Consider the following 12650-nt stretch of genomic DNA (forward strand, 5'->3'; position numbering starts at 1 on the left):
AATAAGCAACTTTGTTAGCAGGCATAGCGGTGTCTCCTCTGGCACAGCTGGGTTAAAGAGAAGCATTTGGCAGTTATGGTTGATCAGCGTTTCTTTCATCCTCTCCGGTGCGTTAGAGGCGACATACGAACGCGCTCCTCGCGTTGACTAGATCCCATTCTGCTATTTCCTTTTTTTTCCTCTTTTCTTTCTTTCTTTCTTATTTGGACGGGATTTAAGAAATTAAAAAAGAAAAAAAAAAAAAAAAGATGCGCTGAAACACACAACGAGCCGACATCTTCATCAATGTGCGTGAGGTACGTATATCTTACCAGGAGTTATGAGACAGAAATTATGCAGGCTGTCTCATGTCTGACAAGGCGTGCACTGTGATGCAGACATTTCCCAGCTAACCCTCTTTGTCGTTTTCATAGCTTTTTAAATTCAAACGCATGATTTAATTGCATCTTTCATGTCTTAACAGGCAAATGCGATATGGCTTCCCCCAACTCCCTCTCTCACAGCGGATTTGGACCGTTGTTTCGTGCTTATGTGTCTTGCTTTGACCTTGCTTTTTTGTGTTATTTACATAGCTTGAAGGAGTTGCTTTCTACCCTGCTTTTGTTTGAGCCATTTTAAATCAGCAGCCACACAGCCAGAAGTTACCTCTGGGTAACAGCAAATGAAGCTTTGACTCATGCAGGGTACAGCTTGCTATGTGTGTGCGTGTGTGTGTGTGTGTGTGAGTAAGTTGCTTTCAATGCAAGCCTGCCTGTTTTCACATCACCTTGTATGTGTCTTTTGTTTCTAGATGACATTGAGGATATCTTAGCAGGACTGTGAGCTCGGCCCCGTCATTTGCAAGAAAATGCATCTTTGGATGTCATATGTTTTGCTGAGTGCAACGTCGGTGTGCACTGTTGAGATGTTTGGCGGTTATGGAGAAATATGTCAAAGACTGTGTGCCTGCGAGGAGAGAGAGGGGATAGTCACGGTGAGCTGTGAAAACAGAGGAATTGTAAGTCTCTCCGACATAAAGCCGGTGCACTTCCCTCAGTATCATCTGCTGCTCACAGGGAACATTTTGAAAAAGCTATCTGCCAATGATTTTACTGAGTACAATGGACTTACAATACTACATCTGGGGAATAATGACATATCTGAGGTGGAAGCGGGAGCTTTTAACGGACTTCAGGGATTAAAACGATTGCATCTAAACAATAACAAGATTGATGCCTTGAAGGAAGAGTTTTTCTTTGGCCTTGAAAGTCTGGAGTATCTACAAATTGATTACAATTATATCACTCATGTGGCGCCCAATGCCTTCAGCAGACTTCGACATCTGGAAGTCCTGATTCTAAATGACAACTTAATATCTGCTTTGCCTGTGAACATTTTCCAGTATGTACCACTGACTCATTTGGACTTGAGGGGCAATCAGCTCAAAGTGCTCCCCTACTCAGGTCTGCTGGAGCACATGAACAGCGTTGTGGAGTTACAGCTGGAGGAGAACCCCTGGAACTGCTCCTGTGAGCTGATCGCTCTTAAAACCTGGCTGGAGAGCATATCCTACACAGCTTTAGTGGGCGATGTTGTTTGCGAGTTCCCTTTCCGTCTCCACGGGAGAGACCTTGATGAGGTTTCCAAACAGGAGTTGTGCCCGAGGAGAGCCATCGCTGAGTATGAGATGCCACCTCTGCCACATTTGAGCACCGATGCATACTATAGGACCACCCCGGCTCTAGTAACAGCCTCTTTCACCTCATCTGGGATTGCCCGGTCGTCATCGAGGCCCACTAAGGGGCCCCGCCAGTCAGGCAAATTAAAATCAAGGCCCACTTCTCGCATCCCATCTAATAAACCGCAAAATTACGGCCAAATTATTTCATATCAAACCAAGTCCCCTGTGCCTTTAGATTGCCCGACTGCCTGTACCTGCAATCTTCAAATTTCAGACCTGGGCCTGAACGTGAACTGCCAGGAGAGAAAGATTGAGCAAATCTCAGACTTAGATCCCAAACCTTACAATCCCAAAAAGATGTATCTAACAGGGAACTATATCCCTGTGGTGCGGAGATCAGATTTCATCGAAGCAACTGGATTAGATCTGCTTCATCTTGGTAACAATCGAATAGCTCGCATACACGACAGGGCTTTTGCCGATTTGACACATCTAAGAAGACTCTACCTTAACGGGAATCTGATTGACCGTCTTACAGCTGATATGTTTTACGGATTGGACACCCTGCAGTTCTTATATTTAGAATACAACGTCATCAAAGAAGTCGCCTCTGACACCTTTCAGCACATACCCAAACTTCAGCTTCTTTTCCTCAACAACAACCTCCTGAAAACTCTGCCAGTGGGAACATTTACCGGCCTGACATTAGCCAGACTGAATCTTCGCAACAACCATCTGCGGTATCTGCCTGTCAGCGGTGTGTTAGATCAGCTTACAGCGCTGGTGCAAGTCGATTTGTTTGAGAATCCCTGGGATTGCTCTTGTAGCATACTGGAGCTGAAGATGTGGCTCGAGCAGCTTAGCACAGGCACGGTTGTAAACAATGTCATCTGTGGCTCGCCTAAGAGGCTAGCTGGAGAGGATATGAGATACATTAAGACAGCTAATTTCTGCCCTAATAACTCTGATATACTTGCCTCCATGATCCCACCCTCTGAAGAATCTTTCCCTGGCAGCACTATCACCATAGAAACATCCTTGGACTCTGACACACAATACGGCACCATTCCTTTATCTGTGATGATACTTGCCCTGCTCCTCATGTTCATTGTGTCTGTGTTCGTGGCTGCGGGGATGTTTGTGGCGATGAAAAAGAGACGTAAGAAGAGTCAAAACAAGCAGAATATCTCAATGAATGCCTGCATCAGCTCCCTCAACATGGAATATGGCCTTTACAAAAAGGCATCCATCCCCAAAGTCAGAACATCTGCCGGACATGTGTATGAGTACATCCCACCTCCCGCAGAGTCCACATGCAGAAGTACTGCTCACACCCCGATGGACAGCAAATCAGTGGACGGATTTAGAGACTTTGACGAGTTGAGCGGCGCTTTTCTGGGTAACTCGGATGAAGAGGCAGCCAGTAATGTAATAAGCTCTGAATACAGTGCCACTACTCCTGAGCCTCTCAACAAGCCCTGCACCGCTCACCAAGATGATCTATGTTACTACAGAGATTCGCTCGAGCCTGACAAGCACACACGCTACAGCAATACGTTACCATGCAAGCACACAGCTCATGCATCGAGTCAGTATACCTCAGACTGTGATGCAAGGCATCAATATGTGCACCCGGAGAGAATACAACAGACAATACTTTATTGTACAGCACCAAGTACTGTTTATGTAGAGCCCAACAGGAGCGAGTACTGGGAACTGAAAGCAAAGCTTCATATTGATCCAGATTACCTCGAGGTTCTCGAGAAACGAACAACATTTACACAGTTTTAAAGAGACTGGGCCTCTGGACTGATGCATTGATACAATGTGTCCATTTTAATCAGGAATGAGACCATGTTTAAAAAACAGGCGGAACTACTTTATCACCTTTATCAGTACAATGCATTGTGAGCTACAGGAAATGCTTTACGGGACTGAATCATAAAGGGGAACACTACTCATTAAAGTATCACTTAACTCTTCATCCCTGCGGTGTTTAACAGTTTGGTTTGGATTTGTAAATATGAACAGGCAACCAGAGATTCAGGGCTCTTATGACTCATCCCGCCATAAAATACATCCTGGAGGTGTTTCATTGACAATAATGAGAGACTGCACTGAGCTTACTCTCAAATTAGCTGCATTTCATGAGTGTTAATGAACCGTGCAGATGATATGTTCTTATCCCAAAATAACACAGGTTTTTGTTGCAGCTATGTGTCTGGCTCCCAGTCCTGTCTTTTCAAATTGATTCAAAGCAAAACATACACATGAGCCTAAATCTGAAATTATCTGCACATAAATTTAGCTGTAGCCGTGAATTCGACCACCATGTAGGTGTTGACAAAAGTCACACAGCCTGATCATGTGTTTGGAAATGTTTAGCTCCAGCGAGACACATTTAGCAAGGTAGTTTCTCCTCCAGTAGGCACAGCTCTGGGATGATAATTTTAAATGCATGAGATCATAAAACAAATTTCAATGTAATATCTCAAAGCACAGATTATGAGGCCATTAAATCTCTGCTGTCTTGTTTGCAGATTTGGGAGAGAATAATTAACGTATCCTAAAAATATACCGAACTGGCCTCGTGCATATACTGTAGGGTAATATGTGGTGTTCCCTCACAGCGTTCCCGTCTCCAAACCAACTGCTCTTGTGGATTATGGTCACATGTTGCACTTGTGTTGTTTAATTAATATGTTATGTAACTTTACTCAGATAATCACGACTGCATTCAGGTGTGTTGCAACTGAGAGAAAATGAGCTTTAACTGCAGGTCTACATCTATGGAAGAGGATAAGGGCCACTGTAACAAAAAAAAAATTGAGTTCTGACTTTTTTTCACATCTCTGACTTAATTCTCAGAATTTATTCTTTCGTCTCTCAGAATTCTGACTTTTCAGAAATCTGAGAAGAAAAACTCCAAAACTGTGGAAATAAAAACGTCAGAACTTTCTTTTTTTCCTTTTACAGTGGCCCTTATCCCCAAAATCTGTACACATACATTTCTTTTGGGGCATTTTACTAGTAGAAGCAGGTTGAAAACATACTTGTTGGAAACTGATGATCTGTATTTACCTGCACCTGAACCAAAGCACTGCACACTAAAATATCAACTCAGAATATATGCAAAGTTTGAGACAGAGGGTTACATCAAAGCACAATCCTGTGTTTTATTGTACCCTAACAACCTTTTTTTTCCTTAATTATAAGTCTGAATACAACCACAAAAATGTCTTCCAGTTGCAATACACTTGAGTACATTTGCATCACAACAAGGGTCTAATGTTTCTCCAGAAAGTTCTGTTAGAAATCTTTTAAATCTGTTGGTCCTGGGCCCATATGAAACATATTTTAAATGACTATTTTTATACAAACAAATATTTCCTTTCTTTGTTTTTTTGGTTTTTTCTTTTGCAAAAAATGCACTATTGACTTCTACAGGTCAACAATGATGTCACTTTCTGAAATGCACAACATGGTAACACGTGCGTATAGCCATAGAAGTAGGTTTGATAACTGCATACATCAAAGTAACTCATGTTTAAAAGATCTTGCACTATGCATAGATATACAGTAGAGTATACTTAGAGACAATCTGTACAAAAATGCAGCTCATCCCCAACCAACACTCATGATAATACATGATCAAACATGATATTAATAATAGTATCACATCCCATAAACACTTATCTGAAATTTAACAGACATGGATATTAATAATAGAGGTACTTTTGTGCCACATTTTGGATAATTCATATTTTCTAAAACTTCATATATTTTTAATTACATGTGTTTTTAGGGGACTACTGAGTGGATTTATTTGTATTGCATTACCAAGAGAAACACTGTCTCATTATTTAGCATTGTTTGTTTCATCTGTTTGGTGCGGGCTCGTATGAAATCTGGCAATTTGACTGCAATTAGCAGTCTCTGTTGCTCTCCTTTCAAAGAGGGATTGATGGGATAGCATGACAAATGCATAAAGGTCCGTGGGAGCTTTAGCTATGAGATTGAAAAGCACAACAAATGAATGCAGGGGTTGAATGGCCATCTTTATGCATAAAAATGTCCTATGCTCTAAAGCAAACTAAGCACATCATACAGTCTTAATGCATTCTAACCAATTTCTGGGTCAATAGTATAAGCCCCAGAAATCTGACTATCCCTGAGAGTTTAATACACAGAGTAAATTCACATCATTTGCAGTATTATGCACCGAACCTGTCATCTTAGCTCAGCTAATTAGTGGACATGGTATATCTGGACCCTGTCTGCACGTCACCATGTATTACACACTGCAGCATTAGTCATGCTGTTTATCAACTATACAGTCTTGGTTTGTTGCCTTTCACATGTTCACAGGCCCTTTGTGATTATTTTGTCAGTTGACCTGTGTCTGCTCTTTGGAGTTTCATCAGAACTAAAACAAAATCTACACAGTGAAGCATGATGTAAACCTGCACAGGTTTGTACTTTGTTACATGTGGGATTTTATGAATCAATATGTTGCTGTGAAGTTCGTGGTGAAAACACTGTAAAACCTGCAAACATGCACAGGCAGATACACAGAACATGTTTTTATTGTGACCAGTGGCCGATATTTAGTTAATTGATGATTATTTTTTAAATGTCTGGTACATTTTGTATAGCTGACACTAATGCAACAGAAAATACCACATCCAAAATAGGGCAGACAGTTTAGTTTGCCTGTGTATCTGGAGGAAAATCCGACACTTTTAATTTTTATTTGTCATGGCATTTCTTTGAATTTGTAAGAATGTTGCAAAGACAACTGCATTTACTGTATATAACAGACATTTGTAATATGTTTTTTTGTAATCAATGACCAAATGCAGATTTCTGTCACATGTGAGACTTCAAATTCTGATAATCCAAAAATATGTGGAACTGAAATGTGACTGTCCTGTGTATATGTGCAAATCTTTAATTTGCAAAGACGATGAGATCCGGTCAGTGTCTTATTCTTACTCCAATTCTTATGTTTGCTTTTGTTTGGTTTTCTTATGAAACAGTGATTTTTCTATATGTGTCAACCTCTGATTTGTAAATAGGACACTTCATCAGCATTTCCATGCAAACTCGCGTCGGCTCTGAAAAGCAAAAACCTAGTCTCTTATTGCAAAGACACAGTACAACTAGGAATATGTGGGGTAAATATATCTACAACGTGCTGTTTCTTTAGTTGTTAGCTGATGAATAAAAGATATGCATTAATTTGGTATACCCTTGTTTGTGTGTTCCCTTCACACTCTTAAAGCATGGTGTGTGCAGCAAATGTCACAGTGCACACAGAGGACACGTTTTAAAATGCTGCACAAAACCCCCATTGGCATTTTTTTAGAACATTACTTAAATTACAATAGCCATTTTAAATGTTCAGATGAGGCCATTGTCATGGTTTCAATTAGGCAAATGGAAAATAACGAGTAGAGCTGCATTGCATAATCAACATCAGAATGACATGGTTCATACATTGTGATGCCTTAGTATCACCCAAAGACATTCTGACAAAGAACTTAAATGATCAAATCTCTCATGTATGAATGAAATGATTATCTGATGCCCAAAAAGTTCAAACAGCTGCACAAATCACTGAACAGGCCTCAGGCAGAGTGACAAAATGTAGTTTGATCAAATATGAGTTTCTTGTACACCTTTGAATTCAAAATGTTTGATCTCACGGCAACAAAGGAGGCATTTGTTGTGTCAAATGTAATGTGCATAATGCTGGGATGAGGATACCCGACCTCACTGTAACTGTGAAATATTATCAAATCTGCATGCACATGCTAGCAGAGGAACTTTATTCTTAGCAGACAGCCCAGTATCCATGGAAACATCCAATTACCTGACAGAGAAAAACAATTCTCGAGCGAGAGGTACAACGCTGACACAGACTGAGAGCTAATTTGTAACTCAGCTTTTTGACATTTGTGTGATTACTGCAGCGGTAGAAGAAATACTCAGATATTCCACATAAAAGTAAAAGTAGCAGCACCACAGAGACACAAACTGCTGCAAATAAAAAGCTGTGCATTCAAAAGTTTACTACAAGTACAAAAGTATTGTCAGCAAAATGTATTTAGGCTATCAAAGTAAAAGTACTGGGATTTATGACATTATAAGATTGTTAATGAACATTGCATCAAATTTTAAAAAAGCATTGTACTGTCGTAGCTGCTCAAGTGGAGCTAGTTTGAACTACTTTATATACATCTAGCAGGGGCGGGCTCAGGATGATTGAGGGGCAGGGGCTAAAAAAATTAAAAGGGCACCAGCTGTATGTGGCGGAGCACCAGCATGCAAAAAGGGCACTGAAAGGACACCCAAAGAGGCACTTCAACACATTTTGTCCCCTGAGTCCACCAGTGACAACAAGCTTAGTCCAGCCTCGCGTTTGGCTGCCTCCAAAAGGACATGAGATAAATCTAAAGGGTATGATATGATTGATGGGAGAAGAAAGACGAAAAAACGCAATTCTGATACACCAGTCTGTATTCGAATTTGTGATTTGTTTCGTGAGATTTTACATATCTTTGGGCCTCAAACTGTTATTTAAATGAAATTATTGGAATCTGAAAAGTTTAAAGGTGAAATGGCTCTGGTGAAGCTGCTAAAAACCCATCTGATATGCTGCTACACACTGCTTTTTTTAAAAAAAGAGGTCACAGACTCAAAGGGTTGGAAATCACTGGTTTAATCTTGTGAATTATGATTTTTATCATGTAAAATCTTAACGTGAAAAGTATCTTGTAACTATCAAATATAATGGAGCAAAAAATAGAGTATAAAGTAGCATAAATTGGAAATACAATAAAAGAAGTTAAGTGCAAGTATCACATAAGTGTCCTTTCAAGGGTAGCTCCACTAATTTTACATGTTAAAGTGTGTTTACAGGTCGTCATTCTGCTTCAGAGGAAGCTGCATGTAATCTGATAAATTTCCTCCAGTGATGTCACTCACTGGCTAAATTGTATTGTGGGTAGTGTAGGCACCAGGACAGTGGACAGTTTAAAAACAAATGAGCATAATTGATACAGCAGAACCAGAACCATTGGCTCTTTTATTCCGCGCATTCTTCTTCCTTTTCAAAACCCGGCACCTACATTACCCAAAATGCAACTCAGCCACTGAGTGACATCACTGGACGCAATTTATCAGATTACATGCAGCTTCCTCTGCAGCCACAAAAGGCTTTATACTACTTTTCTCACATATGGAGTCCCCAAGACCTGTAAACACACTTTCATGTCTAAAGTAAGTGGAGTTACACTTTGAGTAAATGTACTTTCAACCACTGTATTATTGTATGTTGCTTGCCTCTTAATTGTTCACATTGTGTACGAAAGACTAAAGACGACTTGCAAGGAAAACTATAATAATCTCCCCGCGTTGCATTCAGGCGTGACTGATGAACACAGGCTCTGTGTCTGCGAAGTGTCAATTTTAATAAGACAACTAACCACTGTGGATCATCTTTGACTCATCTGTTTGTCAGATTGATGGTGTTATGTTGCTTAGCCGCTTGAAGACCCCAATTTTGCGCGGGAGACGGAAATTAGGGCAGATCTGCATTATGTAAGCTTGAAGAGATGTGTCAGGCAGTGTGAAGACAGCATATGACTGTAAGCACTCACCAAAGGGAAAACCTTTACTATCTGCTTACATCAGGGGAGCCAAGGCATTAGAAATACCACTGAGTCAAACACCCTTGATTTCGCTTTCCTTCATAGACGAGAACGGAATACAATCTCACATCTGGCGACATATGTATGGCTTCCAGTTGTTAGTCTTCAGTTTCTGTCCCTGAAGCTTTTTCAGTCCTCTGCTTGCCTGTGCAGCAACGCTCTGTTTTCTCTCTCTCTTTCACTTTGTATGTGTGTGTTTGAATGTGTGTCTGGCTGCATAAATTATTGACTGAGTGTATTCATGCTTGCCTCGAGGACTTCAGCCAAGCAATGTAGCAAGACCTTTATCCTCTCTCTTTTTCGTCTTCCAACATTTTTGTTTCTATAAGCCTTCACGCAGCTCGCCGGCGAAGCAAAGGGCTTCAGTAATAATTGATGCATTACATCTTGAACATAAACTGTCATTTATCTGTGTCCAGTGCGCTTGTATATGCTGTTTGTCATGGCAGTGCCCATTGTTTTAGGTTGATTTGAAGAGAAATTGCTGCTGGGTTAGAGTGGTATTTGCACACTCAGCGAGGGGGGATTTGGATTTGGGATGTGCTAAACTTTGCCAGTATATTTGCAACAACTGTAACAGTATGTATGAGACACACTAATATTTATGAGGGCTTATCCAGGCTTATGACTGCCAACCTGAAAAAAGTAACAAAATCCTTCTTCATCCTCCCATTTATGGTACTCTACACTAAACATGAGAATGATATTTTCACATTGAGGAAAAAGAAAAGCTTTGGCAAAAAGGCAAAATAAAATGTTGTGTTGTGCATACAGTGAATTGATGTTTATAAGAGGCTTTCATAGCTCTCAGGCGCTCTCTACTACAATGTCAGAATGCTGGCTGGATGCATAATATCAATCTCTGGAGATTTCCTGCCAGTATTCACACAAATGAATGACTCCCCAAATCGGAATATTAGCCGCTCTGTGTATCATGTTTCCCCTCCTTCAGTCACAAGCAGACTGTGCAGCTCGGAGCCGCTCATCTCACATTAACCTCTGCCCATGCCCGATATCCACCCTCTTTTTATCTGGCCCCATTTTCCTCATGGCTCTTCGGCACAACAAGGGCACGTCCTCCTCTGTATCCTGGCCTGAAGTGTCACTATAACTGCTACAACAGACTGACATGCTTTGGCCTGTAATTTATAGCGACAACAAAAATGCCTCGATGGACAGCGGGCCACATTTGGGAACATGTTGTGAAAATGTGTCTTTAAATCGAAACATTCAATCTGTTTTTCTTTTCTTTTCTTTTTTTTCTCTTGCGGTGTATTTATTTATAAATGCGGCACACCAGCGGGATCCACTACAGCCCTGTCTCCTCCTGATTTGAAAAAGATGTGACCTGAAAGGGCCCTGTTTGTGCTCCCTCGTTCAGCTGAGAGACGGGAGAGACACAAATCTCACAATATAAAAAGCAGCCCTGTCTGAACAATAACGGTATACTCAAGATCAGAGGATAAAGGGCATGATTCTCTGCTGGAGCAAAGGCAACTGACCATTGAAACAAAACTGCAGGCAAGATTATACATTTACTTTTAATGTCTTGGATTACTATTGATGCATTCAAACTGTACTTTTATTTTCAGAGCTAAAACAATTTATAGTTGTATCTGGTATTATTTTATACAGTCTTTTCTGTGTCAAAATCCCTCACACTGAGATAAATCTGACTTGGCTGTGAAGCTTTTGAATCAAGTGCTATGATGTGTGAGCGCACTATTACAGACTGCCCATGTACTGTGGCAGCCTGGATTTAAATGCAGCCACTGCTGCTCTGTTGCACATTTCCTTCTTCTCTTTCCTGACCATCTCCTAAAAGCAAGCTGACAGCTGGAGGAAGGCGGCTAACCGCTCGCCTTTGTTCAAATGTTCAGTTTGTTCTGACACGAAGCACTTCAATCTGATTAAACCTTTCCATAGTAGGAGTGACTAACTGGAATAATTATTCGCCCTGAACATATTTCCCGTTGAGTATTTCTTTGAGGGGCACAGTAATAGTGACAGAAATTGTACTGGATGACCTAAATGAGTTCAGGGAATGATACATCAGTCCTGCATTCCCTATAATGGGCTAACATTGAATCTATAAGTGTAAGTGTTGAGGTTTAAACCTTATATTAATGGTCAGTGGAAGCGATGACAGCTAAGAGACACAGATGTAATGTAACAATATTCTGAAATGACTCATTTTATGGTTTCTAAACCATTATTTTATTAGTTCATGATTGTCACAAGTATCTTTTCTAAATACATTTCTGTTATTGTCATTGCTGAAGTTTCTGTGGACAGACTGGAAAAGACTTGATCTGCAGCGCTCTACGTTTATATGGAAATACTTGTGTATAATACTCGATAAACCTCAATCACAACCCTTTAAATGGACTTAAAGCACATTGGAGAAAATATCCGCCAGCACCTCAGCCTTTTATTTCACTATAAGTTTTTATATATACCCAGTATATTCCTCAACCACAAAACTCATGCAGGCACTATGAGTGGAAAGAGGATCACTGTTGGAAATGCAATATTTTCACACTGGCACACTGTCAGATGAGTGATACGACACCTACTGAGCAGATAAGGGTTGCTCAAGGACACTGCAGTAGAATAGACCCTTTAGGTGACAGGAGAAAGCTACTGTGACCCTCAACACCACACTGCATAAAGTTCTGTGCTGGAATCAAGATTTAAGGTAATGTATTTCTCATTTTACAAAACAGGGTTGAATAACAAAAAGAAAGTTTGTAAACCATTTCATGCTACAACATATATTCTATTATTTATATACATGTATATATATAGATATATAACATCTTTGATTTGGAAACATGAGATTAATTTTCTCATTTTAAAAGTTATGTACTGAATGAATATGTCTTTTAAGCCTCAAACAGGATATTAACTAATTGAAAAATTAGGCAAATTAGGTCTCCTTTAAGAGCCAAATGCACTGACGCGTACATTTTGAAGTACACCTATTGTTTTAAATGCCCGAAAAAATAAATCTCTCATCAGTAATGACCAAATTCAGCTATTCTTTATACTAATCTTAGGTAAACGTAGTAATTTCCTGTCATGAGTGTGAGGAGGCAGCAGGAGAGGAGATTATTAGCGATGTAAAGACAGAGGAGGAGTTTTCGTTTTGGATTGACACGCTGGATGTATTTATGCTTACACGCATGTGTTGGGGGTGCTTGCGCAGACTGAGGTCACTACAGGGGAATATGAGTGCTACATATAAATACTGCTGATTCTGTGGTGTTGGTATG

The 12650-nt window shown here is 40.3% G+C and overlaps 1 protein-coding gene across 1 annotated transcript; it reads left to right on the forward strand.

The window, feature by feature from the left end:
* The first annotated feature begins 847 nt into the window (after window positions 1-847).
* Window positions 848-3451, forward strand: slitrk5b (SLIT and NTRK-like family, member 5b). The gene has a single exon (XM_073474102.1). The coding sequence runs from the start codon at window positions 848-850 to the stop codon at window positions 3449-3451; it is 2604 nt and encodes an 867-aa protein (XP_073330203.1).
* The last annotated feature ends 9199 nt before the right edge of the window (window positions 3452-12650 follow it).

This window comes from Pagrus major, chromosome 9 (assembly GCF_040436345.1).
Source record: "Pagrus major chromosome 9, Pma_NU_1.0".
Lineage (NCBI taxonomy): Eukaryota > Metazoa > Chordata > Actinopteri > Spariformes > Sparidae > Pagrus > Pagrus major.